The 27,870-nt window shown below is 41.4% G+C and overlaps 1 protein-coding gene across 2 annotated transcripts in view; it reads left to right on the forward strand.

Annotated features, from left to right (window-relative positions):
* Window positions 1-27,870, forward strand: part of atrnl1b (attractin-like 1b) — a 91,876-nt gene that overhangs the window by 17,614 nt on the left and 46,392 nt on the right. For both annotated transcript variants that reach the window (XM_071920302.2, XM_071920304.2), the window contains exons 12-23: window positions 513-727; window positions 1,369-1,487; window positions 1,732-1,864; window positions 3,195-3,382; window positions 5,156-5,369; window positions 5,818-6,009; window positions 11,925-12,158; window positions 13,884-14,021; window positions 16,945-17,038; window positions 24,502-24,554; window positions 26,397-26,491; window positions 26,982-27,060. In XM_071920302.2, coding sequence (XP_071776403.1) covers window positions 513-727; window positions 1,369-1,487; window positions 1,732-1,864; window positions 3,195-3,382; window positions 5,156-5,369; window positions 5,818-6,009; window positions 11,925-12,158; window positions 13,884-14,021; window positions 16,945-17,038; window positions 24,502-24,554; window positions 26,397-26,491; window positions 26,982-27,060 — 1,754 coding nt within the window. The remainder of the gene's footprint in view (window positions 1-512; window positions 728-1,368; window positions 1,488-1,731; window positions 1,865-3,194; window positions 3,383-5,155; window positions 5,370-5,817; window positions 6,010-11,924; window positions 12,159-13,883; window positions 14,022-16,944; window positions 17,039-24,501; window positions 24,555-26,396; window positions 26,492-26,981; window positions 27,061-27,870) is intronic.

Raw genomic sequence — 27,870 nt, forward strand, 5'->3', positions numbered from 1 at the left:
GATTTCTGACATGTTATACATGGCTCGTGGTATTGGGTTTTCCGCATTGGTGCATCCCTAATTTGGAGCACTTAATCAGCAGGGCTAGTTCGCTGCCATTTCAATAATTTCTCTATTAGCCCCCATTTGCAATTCTAGCTGGTGAAGGCAATATTTGACTGGCTTGGAATCAAAAAAAAAAAAAAATACTGGTTAGAAAAAAATCATCACTATCTGAGCAATGAGAATGTAATCATGTTTGTACAGTTTCAGTTTATTTAACTTGTGGCAGCTTTTCAAACAAGGCCTCCACATCACTTTAGTTGCCTTTGAGTCAATATTGAATCAATATTACTGGAGTGATTTCCTGCTTTTCAAAACATATAGTTTTAGCAAGTTTTAACAATCATATTATTCCATACTGGTGACCAGACAGGATGCACTTTTCTTTCAAAACTATAAAAGATAACATAACAGACCTGTCGAGCTTATTTCCATCTTGTTCCTTAATGTTTCCCCTCTTTCTCTGTCAGGTCCATGTATGTGTTCGGGGGCTTCTCCAGCGTGCTGCTCAATGATGTGCTTGTCTACCGACCCCCCAGCTGCCAGGCCTTCCTGGCAGAGGAGGGGTGTGTGAAGGCCGGGCAGGGGGTCCGCTGCATCTGGAGCAAGGGCCGCTGTCTCCCCTGGGAACCCAGCATGGCTAATGGCAGCCTCATTCCTGCCCCCTTCTGTCCCGCTAAAGCTGGTGAGAGAGAGAGAGAGAGAGAGAACCAGGACTCATGTATTTTTGGAAAAGCACAATCTGTTCTTTTCTCCCCAAGGAGTTTTTCTTTACTGAAATGGCAACAAAGCTGGTATTGATAGAGTATTGGAAATAGGCTTGGTTTTGATTTCTGATTTGCATTCGTTCCTCCAACTCTGCCAAAAGATGACTGGTGGTCCACATTTTATACAGAAGATTTAAGTTATTTTCACTCCTCCCTCAGCGACAATATATGGAATTTAGTCTCTCAACTATTCAAAATGACTGTCAGTGTAATTTTAGCATTAACTAATGCACCAACTGTGGACACTAAACTCCTAATGATGCCAACAAGATTTCCTTTCCCCAAGTCAAAGCTGTCACCAATCCAAGTAAAAAAAAAAGCACCATACAGGAACAAGGAACCTTGTCTGTCTGCTCTATATTTTAAGTTACAGTGCAAACTGAGAGTTACAAAGAAATGATTTACTATCCTACACTACAGGAATCTTTGTCTAAACGGCTAGAATTTATATACTCTGAAAAGAACATTTGTACTGGGGGTTTTAAGGTCTTGATTTTTGAGAATGAATGAACACTTTCACTCATTTGCTTCCTTGTGCCTTTTCTCATTTCTTCGTTAGTCACGGTGGATGAGCGGTGCTTCCGTTTCTCAGACTGTGCCAGCTGTACGGCCAACACCAACGGGTGCCAGTGGTGTGACGACAAGAAGTGCATCTCTGCCTCCAGCAACTGCACCTCTGTGAGTGGTCCAGCAGAGGGCGCCAGAGCACTTCTGGTCTCTGTGCAGTCCCTCCCAACACACACAAATTTTAGATTTTACATGGTAAGTGGTCAGGAAAACCACTACTTGGCCAGAGGCATGTAATGGGATCCATCCCATGATTCAGAAAGACAGGTTTGGTTTCCGTTTCCTGTTCTATCTTTGATCTCGTCGTCTTTTACCCCGCTCCTCTCCTCTTCCGTTCCCTCCTGTCCTGCTGCAGAACGTGAAGAACTTCACTAAGTGTCCAGTGCGGAATGAGCAGGTGTGCAGCAAGCTGGCTAACTGCAAGAGCTGCTCGCTCAATCTCAACTGTCAGTGGGACCAAAACCAGTCGGAGTGCCACGCGTTGCCTGGTAAGACAGGAGTGAAGAAAAAACACACACATATGCACACACAATCTTATTCACAGCTGTGGCAGTCATTGTTCTCGCAGATACATGAGTAAAGTGTCAGGTTTCCATTGTGTCACATTGTCCAGTCTATTCTGGAGATTGTGGAAAAACAAAAGACAAGTGAGTAATATGACTGGAAATATCCCTTATCATTGACGTCATGGATGAAAACTGATGAGCATTTACTAAAACAAAACAGTCACTCAGCCTGAGAGTTGATGTGCTGTTCACTGTAATGAATGACTCCTCTGACATTCAGGCCTAGAGTGAATCTTTAAACAGACATTCATCGATTTTTACTTTCAGGATCTGGTTGACTTTAACACTTCATAAATTGGTATATGATTAAAGCCTTTCAGTAATTTCAGTTGATCTGAACGGGAGACAGTTTCAGATTTTAGGGAAGCGCAAAGTGGAAAGGAAAAGGATTTATCAAGTGAGTGATTTTCTTTCTCAGGCCACCGCACCGTCTGATCCAGTATATTCTGCTCTGAAACGCAAGTTGAAAAATACACAGCATCTGGTATTTGCAGAGATGTACTTTCAAGATCTCACCCTGATGTTGTTTATCAGGCTTGGCAGTGTACTTAGTTTACCTCTCACTACCCCCACCATCCCCCCCCATCCCCACCCCCCCCCCCACCCCAGCCCCCAATGTTGACGCCTGCTGAATCTAAAGAAATGTTGCCGACGTTTGATCCATAATTCTCAGTTCATGAAGCTTTGTCCCCCAAGGGCTCGTTGAGGCACCGGGAGCTGCATATCAGATCCGTGTGTAATGTGTTTCTGATGCCTGACAGGGGGTCTCTGCACAATACACACACACACACACACACACAAACACACATGCACATCCATGTATGCACACGTGCATCTACGTACAAACAAAGCCCTAAATCTTTGAGTGCCCTGTTGTTGAAAGCGGGTTCCCTGCATTCATTCTTTCATGTCTGCATTCCCTACTTGTCATTGGGCTTCCTCCCAAATTGAAGTATGGCGCCTGCTGTTGAACAGTGTTGAACTGCTGCTTTTGTTTGTATGCTGATTTAATGGACTGGCACATTTTTTTTCTTATTCTTTCAATGATTGAAGAATTGATACACCATATTATGAAGGAAGAAACGGCTTGTTGATGTCTTTATTTTTGTAAACTGGAGCAAAATAGATATATATTTTTAGCAACATATTTGCCGTGTCTTGTCCCCAGTGTCCTTCCTTCAAACTGTTTAAGATCTAGTTTTTTTTGGGGGATATTCTTCCTTACATGATACCATCTCTTCCCCCCCCACAGCCCAGCAGTGCAGTGAGGGCTGGAGCCAGGTGGGGGAGGCCTGCCTGAGGATCAACTCCAGCCGCGAGAGCTACGACAACGCCCAGCACTACTGCAAGAACCTCAACGGCAACATCGCCTCGCTCACCACCACCAAGCAAGTGGACTATGTGCTTGAAGAGCTGAAGAAGCTGCAGCAGCAAGACAAGGTAAAAAAAAAAAAGAATCTCTTGGAATTGCAAAATAAATGTTAGTATATAATGTCACTCACTCATATCACTCATAATGACTCAAACATTTTCTTATACTCTCAGAAGCCAGGTGATGGTGTGTCAGGAGTGATCTTTGTTACTGTAGCCCATCCATAACAAGGGCCGATGAGTTGTGGATTCTGACATGGATTTCTGCATACCACTTTTTTATCGCTCTGTTTTGCTCCTGATCGCAGCTCCGCTTTTAGCTTGTGCAATTCTTGCCATTCAAACAACTGTCATCAAGCTGTATTCCTCCAAGGAATGCCACAAACTGTATGGCTTGTTTCAGACTGTCACACTATTCTTGGTTAATATTAGACACTGCCAGCCATGCTAGACAAAGTTTTGGCTGTTTCTGAGAAACCGGAACCAGTGCACCAAGTTCTGATGATCACCCCTCACTTCTTTTAGTATTGTCTTGATTCACTTGTTTTACCCAATGTAACGTTTCATCAAACATTTATTGAATTCTTTAATACCCATCTGTCTGTTTTATATAGCAAACCAGGGCCACATGAGTTGTTATCTGTAGTTTTCACTCTAAACAGAATGAAACACAAGTGTATATATATACTGTATATAGCTCACATTTCGGTTTTCTAATCCGTATTTAAGTAAGCACAAAAAATATCAACACATTCATGGAAGTCAACATAGAAGTTTCTTGGTGTCATTTTGGTTGTTTCAGTTTCTGGTATTTGGCGGGCCTCAAAATAAAAATTACTTTAGAGCTCTAGAGTACTAGACTCCAGATTGTTTGTTAACACTAGAGAGACCAGGCTGTGGAGCCCCGCGTTGTGACCAAGTGACACCCAGAAGCGTCACGCCTGCCCAGCATTATGATGTTGCTGTAAAATCAAGAACTCATAAATTAAGATAACTCATAAATTAAGATTAATTGAATGTTAAACATTTTAATAACCCTAATAACATCATAATTCAGTCCTCTATGATCTTGTAGAGGCCTTTTGGAACACTTGTCTTGAAGCTGGAGCTTTGGAGGTTTATTTGAGCAAATGTAACACAAGTCTGCTGCATTTTGTCCATAGCCTTATGCCTCGGCCATCTGGACTGAAACTGTCCTCTTCCCTGGAGTGGTGGCTACATGATGTGTGTCAACATATCCTCATCACATTCACAAAGAAAACTGTAGTCTACTGATGATTTTGCATGTTTTTATTTTTGTTTAATGAGTCAGGCCTGCTGTATCTGTGGGAATATTACATGTTGGCAGTCTACTGGGTCAAGTACCGTCTGTTCCAAACGGTACTTTACCATTCCATTTCCCGTCATTTTCCCATTACGTTAAAGTTCAAATCTCGCTATTCTGAAGGCACGTGAGTAATCATATGTGTGAAATTAGTTTCGGTAGAGTGTTGATGGTGTTCACTGTCCCGAGGTGTAAATTCAGCAGCTATTCAATTGTTGACTAGCATGCTGGAGCAGGAGAGGGAGAGACATTCACACTTCTGAGTAGCAACCATGGATGTATTAAACTCGGTACCAGCGGCCTGTGGCTCATTGTTCTGGCACCAATGAGAGTGTTTTGTGTGGAGAAAGCTGTGGACATTTATAAAGCTCAAATATTTAGGAAATGTTATGGAAAGAAACACTGCATTTACAATGTTGCGGGGGAAAACAATTTTTTAAATCTCCGTGCCCAGTGGCCTTCAGGCACAGCCTATATGTGTTTATGCCGTTTGACACCCTGCTGCCTTCTCCCCACAGCAGCTGTCCCCCTGGGTGGGCCTGAGGAAGATCAACGTGTCGTACTGGGGCTGGGAGGACATGTCTCCCTTCACCAACAGCAGCCTGCGCTGGCTGCCGGGCGAGCCCAGTGACTCCGGCTTCTGCGCCTACCTGGAGGAGCCGCAGGTGTCGGGCCTGAGGGCCAATCCCTGCACCGCCACGGCCCACGGCCTCATCTGCGAGAAAGCTGCCGGTGAGAGAGAGAGAGAGAGAGAGAGAGGGACACACACACACACACACACATACACACAAATGCTTGCCTGCTTTCAAAAAGGTTAAAAAACACACAGGAATTACAGTTCAATATTCAATTAAAAAACATTAATTGACAGAGAGTGAGTTGCAGTATTTCATAAGGAATCTGATGAGAAACAACTGCTGTTTATCCATATCTGTACTAATATCAAGGGGTATATGTTTACACATTTTGGTAAACCAGAATGTTCACCAAATGTTGACTCTGCTATATTTCAGAAATACAGATGATTACATGTCAAATATGCTACTGTTTTGCAACCAAAAGTCTAAATAACTAAGCTAGTGAATTTGTGAGTTCTCTTTTGATGCCAGCAATTATTTTGTACGTGTAGGTATCACACTTTCAAATGGTGTTAGAATTAATTTGCTCCTCTCCTCTTCAGGGAATCCCAATCAGAGTTCCCGTCCATCCTGTAAGAAGCCTTGCTCGCTGCACACCAACTGTGCCAACTGCACCAGCCAGGCCATGGAGTGCATGTGGTGTGGCAGCGCCCAGCGCTGCGTCGACTCCACTGCCTATGTCATCTCCTTCCCCTATGGCCAGTGTCTGGAATGGCAGACTGGAGACTGTCTGGGTAAGAATGTGTGTGTGTGTGTGTCTGTGTGTGGGTCTATCAGTTGGTCTCTCGTATTTTCTCTCTCATTCTCTCTCATCTTTATCTATCTTTTTCTAAACCTAACCCATACGTGGCCCCTTTGAAGTCTACAGTCGGGCATGAAGGTGGCCATTGGTAGCTAACCCAGATTTCCATCTGTAAGCGGTCGATACTCATCACTGAGGTTAAGGGTGGAAAACAGCCGGCCTGTGTCAGAGGGAAAATGGTATTAGATTCCTGTGATTGGCTTCGGAAGTTGCTTTTGGTCTGTAATGGCCAATTAGCCTTGCAAATAGTCTCTCCAACCAGTGAGATTTCCCTGTTGGCCAAGCTGGAGATGGACTTTAACTCCCTGTCATTAGCTAGCTTTGGGGAGTTTAAAAACAGTCACGCATCAAGAATCACTTTCAGAGATGGTTACAAATAACTAGCTTCTGTGAACGTGAGAGGAGCATTATGGGAATGCCTGTGTCAAATGTGAATTTTGTGAATACCAATTTTTCTAATATTAGGAACAGGATCAGCCGGGGCACAGTGAGCCCCGAGGGGTTGTGGCAGCGCAACTCATTCACCAGCCTCTATGCTACAAAACCATACCTGCTGACACTGGCGAAATATCTAGCACAATAAGCCCAACTCGGCACACACACACATACACACACGCGGACTACACTACACTTTATAGTAGCCTAATGGACTATGTGTAGCAGTAGTGTGCCTTTTTCGCTATGCTCACCTCATTTATGTTTGGATATGATAGAATACCAGAGTCTATGCTGAATATCCTTTACATCCCAGTTGGATTCTCAGTATGTAGAGTTAGTTTGCATGTTATAAAATAGTTAGGCAAGCCGCAGTTGCAAATTGAGAGCAGAATACTCTCAGTTTCAGGCGGTGTGGTGGCTCAATAAACCTAATTGGCCAACTTTCTGTGTAGGTAACATCTTGGTGGTTATTCTGCTTATTACAGTGAAATGAAACATTTTCACCCAGTTAGCTAATTCTCCATATCATAACATGCCTAACTTTTTTTTTCCTCATATTTTTATATCAAATCCCATTCAATTTAACTTTTCCGTAGTAGTTCATGCCTTGCGTACATAAAAATTCCAACCAATAATACCATCAGAGTTTGAGGGTGTTATTGGTTGGCTGCCCCTCTCATTACATAAAACCTGCAACTTCACAACTTTAAAATGTGAAAAAAATAAAAGTGAGTGCATTCCGGGTCACACAAGTGGGTGGAAGTGTGGCGGCTTATTTACAGCATGATGGCAAATCAGCACAAATCAACCAGACAGAGCTGTACATAACTGTTGGTCTCCCACCCTGTGTTTAGCACCTTGGGGACCTTGAGGCGGGGTCAGAGCCTGAGCTGATTTCCAGAGTAGCCTCGCTCTGGAACAAGCCCATTATTTTGTGCTAGTTTTTTATTTGCTAGTTCTGTTTAAAATGCAAGGGAAATAAACTCCATTCAGCTGGTTTATACTGTGTTTGACAAGTCAAACTCATATCAGCTTGTTTGTAGGCTAAAGATGGATACCGGTAAATGCAAAAAAAAAAATTGGAGGTATTTATCTTACTTGCTAATGTAGCTAACGTTTTAGACAGGGTGTGATTTTATATTTAAGGCCTGTTAACAATCCTAAACCTGTGACAATTACAATGTAGATGAGTAATCTTAAATTTTTTCCAAGTAATTCATTTTATCAAGTATTTACCTACTTATTTACAGCTGTAAAATACTTAGTGATATACCACTCTTATCATGTCTTTAACTGGTGATTATTGAGTATTTAGGGAGATTGTAAAAGGAAGAGTTCTACCTCAAACATTCTGATGGAGGAGGATTGAATTAAACATCCAAAATCCTTTTCATCATTTCCAGATTTTTTTATTTGGATCGTTATCAAATGTTCCACTGATGGATCTGCTGTCAAGAATGAGCAGCGCTTAATATATTTATTTTACCATCCAGAGGAAAATCCTTAGCACAGTTGAATGTCACCTCGGGGTTTTGAACATTTAGCCTTTCTTGTCCTCAGCCTGCCACTACTTTGATCCTGATTTGGACATGTTATCTTTTTATGCTCTGGAAAATGAGACTGCCATCGTAAAGGAATACTCTGACCTTTCAGCGAAGAGGCTTTCGGGAGAATCTTACCATTGTGCATTTGGTAGCAGTTTCACCCTTGAGTGTCCAGCACATGGCTTCCTGCAGTGTGCATACTAACTCTTTTGAGATGATAATGGATTAATATTAATAACGCTATTTGTATAGCACTTTTCTGAAAGATTACAATGTGCTTCACAATCAAAGACAAAGAAACAAGCAAAGACAGCAGCAAAAACAAAGACATACCCATCAGGATGGAGGAGTGATACAGATAAGGGAGGAGAGTAAACCAAACAAACTAGTATCTTAGAACGATAGTGGAAAGAGAAACATCATTACATAAAAGCGCATCTGCTATCTGTTTTGTAAACAGAAACATGGTGTTAATCTAGCTTGTACCATCGGCTAAACATACACAAAATGCCGAAGCATTAGCGTGCGCCATTGTTAACTAAATAAATATTGGACACGCACGGGTGAAGCTGTTATCAGTTGTTTCACCGCACAATGGTAAGTCGATCAGAGCTCTTGTTTGCCTAAAGGTCGTTGTAGTTCTTTAGGTTACTGTGCTATTTAATCTCGTGTGATGAATGAAATACACCCACAGGTATGGCAGATCATAAAAACATCTCAGATCAGTTTAGGGAGTAACGAATTTAGGGAGCTCATGGGTGCAGCCTCAAATTCATTTGTGCCAACTGGTGTTTGGTAACCCAGAGACTTTCGCCTGGATGCTCTGGATATTTGTCATGATGAATCTGTACCTTTTTGGCATGAAGGACAGAGAAGGTTGTCCTATAAATTCTCCTCAGCCCCTCTCCGTTTCTCTCTCTCTCTTCCTGTTGTTTGTTCTCCCTCTCGTTCTCTCTATCCCCACTCCTTCTTGAACTCTCTCTCCCACTTCACTCCCTTTCTCTTCGTTCTCTGTGCATTTTATATGCACAGAGACAGATCTACACTGAGGAGACTGTACAAATACACTCTGCAACTATAGAATCAGTATCATAATAAAATATTCAATAGTATCATTGCCTCCAGGGACAGTGGATGTGCAAAGGGCAGGCTGTGTATTATATTGTATTTGGTGCTGTCAGTATAGAATAGCCTATTTTTGCATAGCCTAGGTTTGTAGGCTATGGCTGCACAATGAAAGCTGTTCGGTTAATTGCTTTATCGTGTTTATTTGTGTGTTGCAAACTACGACGAAAGCTTTGGACACAGTTCTGATGATTTCCACCTGTCAGGTAATTAATAATTCAAAATACCTCTCCAACTTCTGTGTAACCGCACCTTTCCAAATCAAACAGCCAAATCAAACACATGGTCCTCTGTGCTAGAAAAAAGACTGTTATTCCTGTTTCAGGCTTTAGTCAAGGTGGTTCAGGAAAAGCCAATCCCCCTCAAGCTGGGTTTGGTTCAGACAGAATTTTGAATGTGCAAGGTCGAGTCGGGGTGGAAGTTTTAAACCCTGGTTGACTTTCTCTTTTCTTAACACATTTTCCATGGTCTTTCATTTTACCTCACCGACTCCACATGACTCTCTCTCTCTGTCTTTCTCTCTCTGCGTATGTGTGTCTGGTCAGTCACCTTTAAGTTCATTTTATCCTGCGGACATGCTGTAGGTGACATCTGTAGAAATATGGCAGTCAGAGGGCAGTTAGGATAGACTAAAAGCAATAAAGATATTTAAACATATAAGATCTAACTCTTTCCATATGGATCTATATATCCACATAGGTTTATGGGCACACTTGCAACTTTTGTCATCCCATCACTCATTATGAAACAGGATGCATTATGAAACAGGTCTGGCCGCACAAAATCAGATTTTGCTCACATTGCTGGTTTCACATTGAGGTTTACATTGTCAACAGACTTATTTGTAGTCCTGATGCAGTCCAGCCACAATACACACACTGTGCAAACAGCAGACAGACGGACAGAGATTTAAATAACTGCAACCACAGGCGACACCGAACAGTGAGAGTGGATGCACAGCAATCTGATCTCATAAAATCTGATCTCATAAAATCTGATCTTTAGAATCAGATCTCAACACTCTGGCAATGATGTCATTTTGATCTGATTAGGATTGAATATATAACTGCAAATACATTTTAAACTTTCAAAATGCCCTCCAATAAACATTTCAAAATGCATTCGAAAGCTTCAATTACTAATTTCCATATTTTTTTTAATGTTTTTTTTCCAGTGAAACTTTCATGTCTTCTGTTTAAAGGAAAAAAATCTGTCTTAAAATAGAATAGTCCAATTATCCCTTTTGATCTTGGACAATTAAGTCTAGATGTCAATATTAGAAATTACCATGTCCCTGCTATATAGATAAGATTCTAACCTGTGAGAGAACTTGAACCAAGATGGTGATTTTCCTGAGATATGGGTTATACTTGCTAGGTTGAGTACTGTCAGCACTAGATGAAGTAAAACCTATTTCGGTGTAAACGGCCGGTCAAAATCACCGTCCAATTTATTGTGAGTGTAACAGCTCCAGGTGTCACGTCAAAATTTTTGGGAGTTGTCATGTGGATTCTGTTTTTAGGAGATATTTTTATTTTAACATGCTTTTTGGTGTTGTGGCAAGACAAAAATCCTCATCCAACTACTTGTGTTCAGAGAACGGTGTGTTCCTGAGAAATCTGCCACTTTCATCTTGCCATCAAAACAAACTGAAGTGGCCTTACTTTGTGCTGATTGCTGTTGCGTTGTCATGGTTTCACATCCATTAGCAGAATGGCTTGAGATTTGTTTGACATAAACTGAGGCGAAAGCACAGAATGTTTGTCTCCTTAAAATAGTGGTGGCATTTTCTCCCTTGAAGTATCTGTCTGGGAGGCAAGTGGCGACGCTAAAACTTGTCAAGCAATTTAGTGGCCTCAGAGTTCAGCCCACAATTGACAAAACAGCAGTGTTCCCTCGGCTTTCTGAGTTGGGGCGGGGTGCCACTTTACACATCACATTTGAGCCTTTCATTGAACTTTGCGCAGCTTATAAACTTCTTTGGTAGATCTGGTTTGGTGACACTTTCTGACTCATTCTATCCATTTGTTTTCCTCTCCATCAACTGTTTATCTCTTGTCACTGGCTCCTCTTATCGGCTCTCAAATCTGTTGTCCTGAAGGCTCACCAGATGACGGCTTCGTGTTTCACCACAAAGCACATTAATGTGCTTCTTAATCTGCAGGCTCTGGTAGGTGCTAGGCTGCTGAAAAAAGCAGGGAAACTGTGGAGAAGAAATGTCTGGAGTTGTGTGTGTTAAAAAGCCTGAAATCCCACAAAAAAAAAAGAATCCTGAAAAGTCACATCCCTAAGCATTTTGTATGCTGCTGCGTTGGTCAGTTGCTGTTGCTGCTGGCGCTTTGCGTTGGTCCGCATTTTGTATGCTGCCAATGTTTGTCTCAAGGTGACTATCCTGGTGAAGTTAAAATGAAAAGAAATGGATAAATGTGCCTAAACAAAAGAAACTATACAAAGCAGCTAGTGAAGATTTTCAGACTGGAGCGAGGCTTAGCCGAAAATCATCCCAGATTGAAGTTATTTGAGGAGGGCGGCTGCGATGGATTGAAACTTGAAACTCTTCGAAATGGTACTAGTAAGTGGGCTCCATTAGAGAAGTGGCAGAGGAGAGGAGAGGAGTTGAGCTCGCAACCTAATCACTTCTCAGACATACTTGGTTTTAGAAGTTTATGGTCTCAGATTATTTAGGAACATTTCGTGCACAAATGTAACGCAACGCCTCAACCCCGCTTCTCTCCATCAGCCCAGAACTGTTCGGGCCTGCGGACGTGTAACCAGTGCTTGGAGCAGCCCGAGTGCGGCTGGTGCGGAGATCCGAGCAGCACGGGACGGGGCCTGTGCATGGAGGGCTCCTACCGGGGGCCCATGAAGAGGCCGGCTAAACAGGGCCAGCAGAGCCAGTCCCAGGACATGAGCTTGGAGCCGGCCATCTGCCCGAAGGACAAGGGCTACGAGTGGGCCTTCATTCACTGCCCTGGTGAGAGACATCCACTTACTGTCGCACTGAAATGATAGGCCATATGTCATAAGTATATGTATGTGTCAGATGATAGAGAGAGCTTTGATTACCTATTGACTATAACGTCTTAAGTTTCAAGAGATGTTCTTATCAGGGATGTCTATTACACCATCCCTATGCAACTAATCCCTCCCTATTGACTCCATGCAACCTTAGTAATATGCTATAATGCTCAAGCCACAGTCTGTGCAACCACATCATGTAAGCTGATAACATACTTACTGCAAGTTGTAACTTGAGAAGCTCTCAGTGTGAGGAGCTCTCAGTCACTCTCAGTCAAAATTAGTGCTATTTTGTGAGATGTGAGCATACATTTTGGCAAATCTGGAAGTCATGCATTGCTGATTTTGCTCACCAGGAAAGACCAGAGTATGTGCATTAGGTCTTTCATTTTATCAAGCCTGTAGGGCTGAAACCCTATGGTGCCACTGTATTTTATGTTTAAAATGGTATTCCTTTACCCTCGAATAGTCCTGTCTTTACTAGTGGACATTCAAAACAGTATCTTGTATACACTGCCTCCTATCCAGAGAGTGGGGCACAGCTTGACACATTTTGTTTTTAAATATTGTTTGAGTTAGAGTATTTGTTTAATATCTGGTTGTAGAGATATGTCTTTGCTGCAGTGACGTACCATAAGTAGACCTCTACAACATACCAGTCATGTAAAGTTCAACTGAAAGTGGTAGAAGAAATGCTACAACTTACCCCAAAGGAGGGGTTAATTGTGCCAAGCTACGAGGCTTAGTGCTACACACCTAAGAATGGCTGCAAAATCAACACAAACAAGTTTATCTTAATATAAATCAGTGTTACATGAAATGAACCCTTCTTATTCTAATTACAAAATTATCTTTGTAATTTCTTGCCAATAGGAGGCTTATTTATATTGCCAATGGGAGGCTTAACTGTAGGTTCATCAAACTCCCTGGTTGATAACAAACATCTAATGGCTGCAGCCATGTGAAGAATATTGAAAATGCAAAGCCTATTTATAAAATAATATTTGTTATATGTTATATATTTTATTATAATGTGCCTCCATGCTCCACCTCCCAAGCAGTGAGAATGAGGACTGACTGACTTACTTCCCTGTTATTGTCTTTCTATGCCTCACTCTTTAAATAAACAGTGAAGAGAAAAGTGTTGCTCCTCTAGCAAGCAATGAGAACAACCCTGTGAGTTCAGCTTGTGTAAAAACTATGCTGTGTATTAGCCACAGGGAGGATGATCCAAAATGATTATGTGAATTACACACACAGTAATCGAAAACCACGCTATAAAAATACTTGTGTGAAGTGAAAACAACACAACTCACTTCTTGCAGTAAATGGAAACATAAACATGCATTCTTCACGTCAGAGGTGGATGAATGTGAGCATGTTAGCAGAAATTCATCTTCCTTGCCCCGAAACAATTAAATTAAAAATCCACTTTAGTTTTGCCTTGTGTTGGTTTGTTCTCCACTCTCCAGTATGACCCTATTAATACACTAAGGATATTATACCTCTATGAGACACGCTGACCTCTGAATGGGCTTGATTCAGAATTTTTCAGGTTCATTTATCGTTTTTTTTAAATAATATGTGGTTCACTAAGCAATTGCAGAAAATTGAGGCAATATTCTGAAACTCTGACCCCGCTGTCACATACATTTAGAGCCTGTCTTTGTTTCCTCCGCAGCGTGCCAGTGTAACGGCCACAGCACGTGTGTGAACGGCAGTGTGTGTGAACAGTGCCGTAACCTCACCACTGGCCCTCACTGCCAGACCTGCATGCCTGGTTACCATGGAGACCCTACCAATGGCGGCAAGTGCCAAGGTGAGAGCCATACCTTCACAGAAATTTGAATTATTCTACACACACAGGTTTGCATGGATTTATTTATCAGCATTTTGGTCAAATAAAGATAATTGGTGTACTACATTTTTTTGTTTGTATTCACCTACATACAATACACCTTCTTACTTAAAGCTGTGATCACTGTCCATTTTCAGACCCTGGTCAAAATGAAAGTACCACCTGCATTGAGGCTTTCTTTATCAGTGATAACTCTATAACACTTTGAGTGTTTTTTCATAGTTTTTGTCCTCATCCCCTAGAAGAAAAGCCTTCCATGTTTGTCATGGCGGAAGAAAATGCCATCATAGATGCCATTTCAGATCTTTCCATAAATACTAAAGTGGGATCATATTTGGTTATTAATTACCGCTTGGCACATTGCTAATATCATATTTTTCTTCAAAATATTGGGTAAGCACTTTTGCCTTATTGATAAGGGCCCAGTCACCTTAAACTGCTTCCATCAAGAAAGAAATGCATCATGGGAAGAAAGTGGTTACTCAGAATAGTTATGCTACTGATGATTACAATTTAGCCTAGTCCTCACCCTTCCCCTGCTTTATCATAGTGCTTCCTTTTATTTGGAGTAGACCCTGTGTGTGTATCTGCAGTAGTAATGCAACATGTAATAATTAGTTACATAATTAGTTGTAATGTGTTGTGTGATGAACATACAGTAATATAGTATCATAACCAATAGAGGGCACTATTGTGTATTGATTAGAATGTGTGAAAATGCGTGAGGCCTGTTTGATTAAAGAGAGAATCAATCCATATAGTGAATAGGCTTCATGTGTTTCAAGACTGAATGTCAACAAAAACCTGAGCAAAGCCAAAGAAAGAGGTTTCTGGTATTATATTGTTGATTATGGCAAGTCAGTTGAAATATCAGTCTCGCTCAAGACATTGAAATCTCAATATTCACCTTACTGTCCTGACATTGGAACCGGTACAGACCAGATTTGCTACTCTGTGTGAACTGAAGGTCAGGTTGAAGGTGAAAGACTCCGTTCCTGCAGTATCGTATCACATAGTATCGTTCCTGTAGTATTTTTTTTTTCCACCCTAAAACCCCGCATTGAAAATAGAAATATGTGTAATCTTGATTTTGATTGACTTTCCCTTTCAATATCGGTTGGTTCTGGACACACACGCGCACACACACACACACACACACACACACACACACACACACACACACACACACACACCTCAGTCACAGTAATTTTAGATAACGCAAGAGGTTTCGTTAAATGCCTTATATCCACAAACGTAGGCTGACAACTTACTATTTACACCCATTCTCCACATTAAATCCAGCAGGCATTATGTGCTTTGCTTTCAAAACCAAATTGCCTTGTAAATAGCAGGTTGCAGTCACTCAAGCAAATTTACTCTGAATGCACTGAGCAGGAGACACAGATAATAAACCTGCATTATGTATGTACATCACTGTTCAAAAATCCAATCAAAACAGTTTGAGATTTAAAAAAAAAGACCCTTGAAAATGTAAATTATCACAACATTACAATTACATCTATTGAAATGTGTATGACTTTGCCTTTCACACTGCTATGTTTCCTCACCCGGCAGCCCCACCCGAGGCATAAGAGTGTTTGAAGCCTGGCCCAGGGTGTTTTGTTATTGAATGAATTGGAGATTGACCGAGGAATGGTATTGGAGCTTCCTTGTCAAGAGGAGATTTGCCCATGCCGTCCCATTTGAGACATGAATAGCATTCCTGAGAAATGATGTGTAGGTCATTGTTTGAATTGCTGCACATGGGATCCACACACACACACTCACACACACACACACACACACACACACACCTGGGAGCTTTGTGGTCTCCGGTATAATCTGCTAATGCATAGGCTATAGCCATTACATGTAAAGTGAAACTACACAGTTGAGCACCTGTGAAGTGAAAATTCTTATGGCTGTCTTTGCTTTAGAGCCCGAGGAAAAAAATGACCCAAATTCATTAAGTTCCATTATGACTTTAGCCATGGATTCATGCTTTCATTTGAAGATAAGGAATCCATTGCATAATGACCTAGTGCATATTCAGTTTTTTGTATTGCGTACATTAGGCATTTAGCAGATCCTCTAACCACCGTGACTTGCTCAAAGTAAAATTAAATTAATGTGTCACCAACACCATAAACTGTCAGTGAGTGGTGCAGGAGATAGAAGGACAAAGTGCCAAGGCAGTCAATTAAATAAAAACATTCCAGTCACCAGTAATACTCATATGCCCCGTCTTAGGAAATGTGCTAAGAAGGATGTTTAGCACTGAAATACTGTGTCCGGTGACCCTGCTGTAATAAACCTTTACAATGTTGAATTTAGGTCATTGAGAACTGAAAGGAATGGGTCAGTTATTGTGCTGTAAATGCAAATCTGAAACGGTGCTACAGCACTGTATGAGCCAATTCACTCATGCTTCGCCCATCCGCTGCTGCACTCTTTGATTCCATGTAGGCAACATTACCATTTTTACATAACGTGGTTTTAGTCTAAACACATGCACAGGCTATAGTGGTGTCCGAGCTGGGGGCCGTATTTTTCTCCTCCGTGTATCATAACCTCTCCAGCTGAAGGTCAGCCGTTCTTAAGCAGGGGGGGAATACTAAAGCATCTGTCTGGGTTTTCTGCTGTGACATGGATTGTGGGAATTGTAGGCTTTACTGTAGCCTCAGCATAGCTCGATCTAAGGTTTAAACTAAGAGTGGAGATGTGCAAGCGAGCGTACATACACACACAAAAAAACCCAAACCCTCACTTTATTCATCAGCGTGTAATGCTAATCAAAAACCTAACTGTCCCTCTGTTCTCTCTCTGTCACTCTCCCCTTTCTCCCCCATCTTCCTTCCCATCTGTGTTGCTCTGCCCCTTCCAGCCTGTAAGTGTAATGGTCATGCCAGTGTGTGCCAGGTGTTAACTGGCAAGTGCTTCTGCACCACCAAGGGGATCAAAGGAGACCAGTGCCAGCTGTGAGTACTCCACACACGCACACACACACACGCACACACCCACACAGAAATGTATTGTCGTATTGTAGTATTTAAAATGGCCATGTATTCCAAACATCATCGTAAAATTTTGCATCTACGACAGCACGCAAACAAATGAACGTATAAGATTTTGTGGAATAGGCTTTCAATAGCTCCACATCAGGCTATGGCCAGCTTCTCTCACTAAAGACCCTAATTCCAACCACATCTAGCAAACTTTTGATGGGCAATACAGAGGTCAAACGGGGGGTGTGCTGTCGATGTCCCGACTGAAATCGCTGACTTAAGGTAACGTCAATCAAAAGTGAGCGTCAAGGCTGCCTGTCGCCTGGCCAGTAATCACTTGGGATGGAGCCCCGAGGAAACGCTGAGGGCTATTTCAAGCGCGACAGATTTTGACAAGTGAGACAGATACATATGGGAAGGTGTTATGTGCCGTTTATGATATTTTGGGTAAATTGCGAAATAAAAAAAAATGTATATTGGTTCTTGGATTCCAGCCGTCCCACGTATTAATGACCTTCTTGTGTCTTCATTGACACACAAAATGTATGTATGTGTATATATATGTTAAATGTGTATACTCACATTATGTGTTTAGGAATTTTGACACAGTCTTACTTTTCTTTTAAAGTCCCCATGAAATGAACTCCCATTACTTTTACTTCCTGGCAAACAGAGTATCTTTCATGGTGACCTCATGCTGCGCTAGTAGGTGTAAATATAAATTCCCAAACCAATAAAGCCATCAGATTTTTGAACAGTCCCGCCCCTCCGCACCCCTCCCATCAAATAAAATTGCCTTTCTCTCGCTGACTCATATTCCATTGGTTTAGACTTGTGAATGATCCCTCACTGCATTATGTCCCGCCCCAACAACCTGTTTCAACTGGAAATCCGTCAAATCCAGGACGTAAAGATGCCGTTTCATGGGGTCTTTAATTACAGAATGGGTTTCGTAGGCTGTAAGGTCACAGAGGTTACACAGAACATAAAGAACCCTGTAAATTTTCAGTCCAAATGAATTAAATTACCACTGAAGTTAGTTGCATTCCATTTTCATGACGCAGCAATCACAAGAACATGGATTTCTGAGTGCTCAGAGCAGCCCAGTTTCTGCTGGTGTGGAGGATGGGACGCTGTAATGATTTGGTGGTGTAAACAGAGAGAACCATCACTTGGTATTATTGGCCTTCAACTCCACCTCCAGGACGATTTCTGCTGACACGGTGGATTCTCCTGGTGCTAGAGGACCCTCTCTCGTTATCTATCTGCTTTCCCAGTTGTAAGCAGAATGGACACTTAAGTTTTTAATACCCCTAATGCAGTAAGAGTTATGGAGGGGTCATTGGCAAACATGAGCACGCACACACACACACACACACACACACCCACACACACCACGGCACAATTTTTCTCTCTTTCTCTCTAAAGCAATATACCCTCGAAGTGTCTCCCACACTGTGTACCGACTACAAAACCACTTTGTCTGCCTGCTGTGGCTGGTCCACACGTGTGCATGCATGTGTGTGTGTATGCATGTGTGTTTGTGGGTATGCTAGTGTATGTATTCACTCTCCTCATGTTCAGGTTGTGGCCATCTCTACTGGTTCTACTGGTAATTGAAGCCTTTGGACAAAATGTCCTTTGGTGTTTAGTCAGATTTTAGTCATGTCATATTGATTCAATTTAGTCATTTTAGTTTAAAATGGCGCATAACTTAAGTCAACAAAAATAACATTATATTTGATGGAAATATGCCTTCTTCAGCAACAACTCTTTAACTGGAGATTAGACAATTTAGTGTAGATTACACAAACATTTAGACATTTACTGTACATTTCCAAATGTATCTGTTGGTGTGGGAGCTGCATACATTCACATCTAGGAGCTGTGTGATAGTACAGTGATGTTGTCATGTCGAGAAATAGGCATCGCACTTTGTATGCTAATGTGAGTCTGTGATTGGATAATAATAAGCCACATCTGTCACAATAAGCATGTGTTTACATTTGCTGGTGAGTAAAACTAACTTAATGTCTGTGATTGGATAATATAAGATACAGTTTTCTGAGGTTTCTGCCAAAGTAATAAGCTGCGACATTTTCATATACAGTAAATGCATGTCTGTTTTGCTGCTCTCTGATTGATATAAAACAACAGTGATTCAACCTACGCCCAGTTCATGAAACCTTTTACATTTGCTGTTCTAAACATCTCTGGTGCAGGAAGTGATGTGTTTTGTGTTTGCTGCAGCGGCAACAGCAGTTTGTTTGGAATAAACAGAAGACAAACTAGGTAGTTGGCATGAGCAGTGATCGCCACCATGGCCGAACAGACAAAGAAAAGATTGCTGCCAACAGAAATTCAAACTTCATCAACAGAAGATCCAAGGAAAAATCAACACAGTACTGGACACACTGCTTGACTGTGAAGTGCAGTGCAAAAACACCACAGCAGTGACCGCTTGGCACCAAAGATGTCTCACAGATTGCCACTTTAACAAAACATTGATTTTTGTTCCCAAGGATAGCTCGGATAATTGTCTCCTGCAAGAAGGCAGCAGCACATTAGGTTACATGAAAAAAGAAGATTTAAAATAAAAATTTTAAAATTATCTACTGTAGTGAACATATTCACAAAATGCAAGCAAAAGCTTGCACAACAAGAGCGCAACAAAATCAGAGAGGGAGAAAGAGACAGAAAGAAAAGAAGAGGAAATGAGTATCCAGAGTAAAGGGGGGGGGGGGGGGGGGAGGGGGGACTTCTTCAAAGCATCAACACTATCTGTCGACCTTAGAATTGTGAATAAATAAATGAGATCTTGCACTAATGAGGAAATGTCACATTTATCACTGGCAGCAGATGGAATGCAATGCAATGCAGAGCAACACTCAGATAGCAGGTGGCTAACAGATGATGCAAACGACTCATATTTTCTACCCCACAAAATCAGACTGGAGTATCAGAATAGGCCAGTCACCAGCAGGCCGATCATCATCACCCATTTAGAGGGAGGAGCTGCCTGTGCAGATAGGGAGCCAGGGATGAGGAAGGTTCCTTTCCCAATGTAACCCATTACTGATTATCAGCTTAAAATGGTAATCAGTAATGCAAGCCACTAGAGTATGTAGTTAATTTATTCCAATTCAGAGAATGTGATTTGATTAGTGTTGTCATTACAAGCAACCATTATTTCAGGGGCTGTAAAGTCATGTTAGTGTCTGTAGTCTCACACTCAAGATGCCTTTTCCCATTCAAACATGTTTGAGTAATCCAACAAGTAATCACCTATTTTTTTCAAATGCAATCTGATTTATGTGTGTGTGTGTGTTTTGGCGGTTGATGGAGAGATAGAGAGAGGGGGGGAGGGGAGGTGGGGGTTGTTTACAGTTACCTTTTTTGTAATATAATTTCTGGTATCCCATTACATGTAATCATTTCCTCTCTGACCCTGCCAGCCGGAGCATCCCGCGCAATAACCCTAAAACAAAGATCTCTTCACCGATTCCTCTGCGCAAGGGTACACTCCCTTTTCAACAGATGTACACACTTGTGCGCATGGGCACGTACTCGCACACGCGTGCTTACACACATGCACCGCCATCACCACCAATGCCATTAAGAGCTCAAAATAATAGCTGCAGTAATGAAGCGAAGGGTGCATCAGTGCAGAATAGAATTGTCTTTGAAAACAATTGATGGGGACTGTGCTGCGTTACAGTGATGAGCCACACAACAGTGGTGAGGGGAAATTTTTTATTATGATGCTCATTTCCATGCATACATTTTTCAGGTCCTCTCCCTGTGCTGGAAGTAACAGGGTTAGCTCTGAGAGCGTGCACGTGTATGTGCATGCTCCTGAATGTGTGAAGGACATTGTGTAGGTTCATAGCACATTTCTTTTGTTTGTGTGTGTGTATGTGCGTGTGTGTGTGTGTGAAGCATTTTGTCTGTTAAATCAGTGTGTGTGTGCACGAGCACATACAAAGGTCCAAGTCAAGTGTAGATCAAATTAAGATACAGTGAAGGGGATCGCCTGAAGTTCAGATGTGTGCACGCATGCGTGCAGGTGTAGATTAAATTAAGATACAGTGTAGTGGAGTTGCATTATGTACTGCGCTACGAGAGTATGTGTGCGTGTGTGTTTCGCCATCTGAAAATGCCAGGCAGCTGAAACGCCCAAGGAGTGATGTTCTGCAAGGTTCAAAAGCCTGTGGCGGCATTTGTCCTCCGTCCTTTGTACCGTGGTGAAAGAGCACTCTGCCCTGTCCTTCCCTGTTTACCATTAACAGTGTGAGAGGCAGAGCTCGTCTCGCCCCGCTCAGTCCCCTGCCCCCAACGCACAGCTGATGTGATGGATCCTTCCGGTGAACTACAGTTTGAAAAGCCTGGTTGATCAGGCCAATTAACGTTGTTAAAGCAATGCATTAGTATGTATCTTTGTGTGTGTGTGTGTGTGTGTGTGTGTGTGTGTGTGCACCCTAGGGTTGTACGATATGAGGGGAAAAGACTATATTGCTATTATTTAAATTAATTATTGAGTTGAAGTACGTATATACTGTGTATATATACACAACGAATGAGTTAATATCTCCTATCTCCTTGTTACAAGGGTAAAAGCACAGAGTCATTGGTCCACTAGAAATTGGCCATTAGGATGAATATCCCATAATCTCATTATAAGTGAAACCATTTAGGCTAATTTCAAAAATGTATTTACTGTAACTGGCTTGGAACGCTCAACAGAACTGCAGAAAAATAGAGCTGTCACATGACTCTATGAACAATATAATATAAATATAAAAAAATACTCGTTAATAGCTCAAAATATTTTCAGCAGCAGTGCCTCGAAGCACATTATCATAAAGCACATTTTTACAACAAAGTTAAGTGCTATTTCACAAGGCATTATCAGGTGTTGAATGCAAGCTTGGGTTACACTCTTACTGCTTAGGAGCGTAGTAGTTTTTGCTATGCATTCTGAATTAATTTCTCAATGGTGTTGTTAAAGGTGCTGGAACAAGCTGGTTGTGTTTCCTCGTGTTGTCGCTGCATCTGTCTGACAGTTTTTGCCTGGTACCTTTAGTTTGTGATCACGTCTGCCTCCTGAATCCAAAACGCTGCCAAACAACTGATGCTGAATTCTTTTTTAGGGACCGAATCATCCTCATTCACTGTAACATTGTTACTAACAACCACCTCCTCCTCAGTGGCATTCATGTGTTTCAGTTGGCTTGCTTCCCTCCTCCGCTCTCTAACTATCCGGCTATCCTCTCACTGACTGTTCCACACTCCGTCTGATATTCGCATTCTAACAAGTTAGTTTTAATTGGTAGAGTGTAAAACAGAATAATTGTTGAACAACATCTTAATGGTGTAGATGTCTTGCGTGTTCATATTTCAATTTCAGCTTGATTCATTGTGCAACCCTAGTGTACACATGCATTATTACTCACGCCTTTTGTCAGGTAGAGTACAGCAAAATGATGGCAAATTAGCTCAAAGTAAATTGCAGCACAGTTAAGTGGTTGAGGGATTGCCTTTGTGTTGTGTTTGTGTGCACGTGAGAGAGAGAGAGAGGGAGAGGGAGAGGGAGAAGAATGCATCAAAGACGAGAAAGGAGAAAAAGAACACTGCATTGCCATATGTCCCTGCTCATCACATGCATTTGCAAATCTATGCACATTTCAAACTACACACACATGCACTGAACACCGGATGGCACTCCCTTGACATTACCAAAATTATATCGCTTGGCAGTACTTCATTTAAAAGTCAAACGCCGTGCTATTTTGGTCGATGCTGCAAAATCACTGTTGCCGTGTGAAAACTTCGGTACTCCTGTTCTTGTGATTATGCTAACTTGACCTAAAGGTTTACATTGTGTTACTATGGGCTGAGCAAATTGCATGACCCCAGGGCCCAAGAAACCCACTGAAAATCTGCTCTCTTTAACAGATGCAGAGGCATCAGTCTGTGCAAAGCAAAGTGTTACAGTAGAACTTTGTTTATCCAACTCTGCGGGAAGGTGTTGGGAACAGTGAAATCTATCTGAAATTTGAAATGCCTAGTTACAATTTAGAGACCAAAGCTAATTCAAAATACCAAATGAACCTGGATAGATAATCTATAGACTGATTTTAAAGAGTAGTGTGCATAGGAGGTCTGCTTGAAGTTTGAGTGACTACTTCTTGTAAGAAGAATGGAAGAAATTTCCTTAATCCAGATGTGCTAATGTGATAGAGACTCATCCAAACGGAGTGAAGGTATACACACTCTTAAACTAAACACCAAGGTTCTGGTTACTGTATCCAAATGAAAGTAAAAGTCTGATTTAATGGATTTTCAATGGCTCCATACACACAATTTTCAAAGTGATCATATGCTTTGCTCTCTAAAATGATCTGGTAGACTGGTGTGTTATCAATCTATAGTTCAGTTACATAAGCTTCTGCTCCTCATCCTTGTGCATGTGGAAAACACTCAAAAGGAAGAGAAAATGTCTACAGTTCATACAGCACACTAAACATTGTACAAAAGGAATATACCAAAAGCAAGACGTTAATCTCAATCCATAATACAATCTCAGTATTGTGCTGTAGCCTTCTCATGATATTCTACTGCTATTAAACCAGTATCAATATTTTGACCTAATATACTCAGACCTCTGCCAGTGACATCATCACCCCATCCAAATCTTTAAAGTTCTCTGAAAACAGTCCATCTCCAAAAGTAATATAACTTCATCTCAACCAGTTACAATCCCAGAAAAAATGAGGTTCAGTTGTGCAATTTTTCTATTGTCAGTAATCAGTTACTGAAATTTTTCTAATTGTTTGTGAGGTCACTGGAGGAAGGCTTTGAAATTATACATTGCCTGCTGCTGACTTTTTATAGAGAAGGCAAATTAAACCACTGGTCATTGGCCGCTCACTGGCGCCGTATCACCTTGAAATTCGAATATGTCTTGGAGATCCATCCCTTGAAATGAATCCACCTTGAGTGGTGAAGTAGGGCTATTTCTATGTAGGATTATTTATTTAACACAAATATCCACCTGTGTTAGTTTAGTTTGCTCCAAGGACTTGAGGGATAAAACTTGGTTCATAACTTTATTGAACAGTAAAGTTGCACCTGAGATGCTGCATCCCAGCTGGTTCTGTGCTCTGACCCTTCAGGTGATTCGTAAAGTTTGCTGCGGATCACTGTGTTGGCGTGATAAACAAAAAATAAAAAATGCAGAAAATTCTAATTAACTTTTACAAAATAACAGATTATTTCCTCTTTGTCAGAACTAAGAGACTTGATGAGGCGCCAACAGCAGGAGCTAATGCGCTGGCACTTGGCACGCACAGCTCCTGATAAGAAGCATTCTTGCTATCAATCTGTTAGTGCTCTTCTTCATCTTGTTCACTCCTTCTCTGTTTTCCTCATTGCAGATGTGACTCAGAAAACCGTTACCTTGGCAATCCACTCAGAGGAACCTGTTACTGTGAGTAATTCTCCATCGGACAGCTACTTACTGGAGAGACAGCTCATACACACACACTCACACACACACACTCACACCGTCTCTGCTCTTCTCTCTCTCCCTTTCTCTCTCAGATCTCATATGTAGCATTATGGCTGTATTTAGCAAAGCAAAAAGTAACTTAAATGTCATTAAAAGCGGGTCTTTTTTTAGGAGCTGCCAGGAGCCTTTCAGATCCAACTTATCCAAACAGATCAGGGGAAAAAAGTTTTGTGAATTCGTATGTATCCTCCAGATAGTAGTATCAAAGAATCTACAGTTAGTCAGTCAATTCATCCATTTCCTCCCTCTTGCCACTCTCACTGCCTTCCACACACCCTAGTAGGCGAATGACTCAATTAGATTGATTAGTCAAGTAGTTATATATGTCCGCTCCAGGTTTTTTTCCCACAAACTTCTACACTTCCACTCTTCTGCTCAGGGCAGATGGAGCACTTTGGCACTTTTGCACCAGGGGCACTTGTGTGGTAACAGAATGACTTGTCGTGAAAATGTCAAGTGCATCAGAAGGAGTGAGTGATTGGGCTAATCAAGGAGACGGAGGAGTCAAAATCCTCCACTTGTCTACTCACTCACACACTCACTCACTCACTCACTCATTCATCTGAGAAGTTGGCTAAATGTTAGTTTGCCCAGAGTGAGAAGTACAAGCCGTATACGTCAAGGTAAAAGATTCAAAAGGCCAAAGGAACCTCATGCATGTTTCTGCGTTTATTTGCATGTGTGACTGCAGTGTCCTTCACTGTACTGCAGTGCTGAGTGATTTGTTATGAACCCCCGTCCACCACAGCAGTACAGACAGCAGTACAGACAACAGTCCCCTTGCCAAGGCTTTGTCCCTTTGAAATGCCACAGCCTGACACCCATCTTAATGAGGGAAGACGGGAACTAAACATTGTTTTAACCTCTGCACACCACAGGGACTTGCCTCTTAAACTCTGATTTTAATGCCTTATATGCGATATTATAAAATGATACTCCTCACAGTTTAAAGAGCCATTGAGTAGTCTCTTAATAGTATTAACACGTCATGCTCATAGTGAAGATATCAAGCTGCCTCAATGAGTGTATTAGTTGAGTTCTCTCTGTAGTTGGTGTTTTTGTGCTCACTTCCGTTTCTCTTCTAAACTGTTCATGCAGTCAGTACCATTTGATAGCCCAATGCATACAGAGTCACTCAAGCAAACACACACAAACTGTGGTTGCCAGGAAAGAAGAAAATTGACTTTTATACGGAAAATTCAAATTAACAATGGCACTTTTTATACACGATGAAAAGAAGAAAAACAAACCCATCTGTGACACAAAATGGGATAATGATACAATCCAGAGTTTATTTTGCCAATTTATATTTTGTACATATTCACAATATTTGACTTGTACATGTAAATACATTTTTGCTAAGTTAATAATGGTAATGAATGAATACATGACAATTCACAATTTATGAATAATGTGATACTTAATTGATCACCTTGTAATAATAGTCAAAATTAGACTTTAATTCTTTATCATATTATTTTAATTCTTGTGACAGTTTTTGGCAACTCAGGTTGTGGTTTGAACAGTGTGTCTCTCCCTGAATCATCCCTAAAATCTCATGAAATCAGTACTTGTCAACTTGGGATGTCTGTGTCTGTCTCCTTATTGTTGTAGTAGTAATACCTGATACCACACTCAGAGCCATAATCATGAGGAACATGTTCAACAACAGACAAGAAGCATGATTCATAAAACATTGCTTATTTCCTGGTTTTGGTAGAAGTGACTGACCCATTGTTTCCTGTGTAACTTCCTGAACAGACAATCTCCTGATCGACTATCAGTTCACCTTCAGTCTCATCCAGGAAGACGACCATCACTACACAGCCATCAACTTCATGGCGTCACCTGAACAGGTAACTATGGGGGGAGAGTTCATGGTCAATAAAGGGCTTCCTTAAATGAGTCTTAAGTTCGTAGGGGTGACATAGGCATAGCACTCTCTCAAATAGCAGCTCCTCTTTTATTGTACAGTTATAAATGTAACACTTGTACAGACCTTCATCAGACATACTAATGATGAGATAAAATAGACCTATATACTAGAACAGGCGACAGATGGAAATCTGTTGTATTTTAAGATCTACAGTAAAAGATGAGTTCCACGTGAAATGGGAACAATCTTTTCTGAAAGATTTAAATAAGATTTCTGTCCCCCATGAAACACTGAATCTGCTCTCCTAGGGGTTAACAATGATGTCCAGATAGTTGCAGACTCTGCGGTAATTGTTCAATGATTGTTCTTTTCGCTCTGGCTTCGATTGCTCCGTAGTTTATCTGTCTTGTCAGCTCTGAGTCTATAAATGAATATTTAGCCTAAAGTAACCTTATGTTCTCCTTTTGAAGGCCAACAAGAACTTGGACATGTCTATCAACGCATCCAACAACTTCAACCTCAACATCACCTGGTCGGTGGGATCAACAGGTACTTGACCTTTGACCTCTGTAGTTTAATTATAGTGTAGAAGAAATTACCCTCTCTATTTTTGTTTCTGCATTGGTCAATTGACACTTGGCAAAACTGAGAATACAACCAGTGCGTTAATCAGTTTTTCTTTACCTCTTCTCACTGTGTCTTAAATTCACCCATTAGTCTGTGAAAATGCTGTCACTTGGAATGTCTTTGAATGTAGTTTTTAGCTTCCTTGTTTTTTTTTTTTTATTAATCAATGAATTTATTCTTTTTTTTGCATTTTTACCTCTATTTGACAGTTCCGAGTAGAGATAGACAGGAAAGATTGTGAGAGAGAGAGAGAGAGGGGTAACATGTGACAAAGGTCTCAGGCCGGATTTAAAACCTATAGGTTTTACATGGTACATGTCTTAGACCACTGAGCCACCAGGACGCCCCATTTTTGTTTTTTATTAAGCTAATCATATATTCAGTAGTCAGATATATGTATTCCCTCAGTTTGTATTGTACTGTATGTGCCACTGGTGAGTGGATATCTGAGGTCCCCAGAGGAAAGACACCCAAGGACACTGCAGTCCTCCAGTGCCAATATTTATCTCCTGCGAGCCCTCCCTTCCTCTCAAAAGTCAGCTGCCACTTTCCTCTATCCCCACAACACTGACATTTTCCAACCACTAAAACAGGTTAACCTCCTGTGCTCCTCTACGCCACCTCAACCTTTTCTGAGCTCTGTCATTAATATTTGAAGTTGGGTCCCCGTTCACCCGCAAAGATATTGTGTCTCAGAAGGAGCGGGGGCCCCTTCACAATCGACAAGAGCAT

The sequence above is a fragment of the Centroberyx gerrardi genome, chromosome 20 (genome assembly GCF_048128805.1).
Source record: "Centroberyx gerrardi isolate f3 chromosome 20, fCenGer3.hap1.cur.20231027, whole genome shotgun sequence".
In the NCBI taxonomy this organism is placed as follows: domain Eukaryota; kingdom Metazoa; phylum Chordata; class Actinopteri; order Beryciformes; family Berycidae; genus Centroberyx; species Centroberyx gerrardi.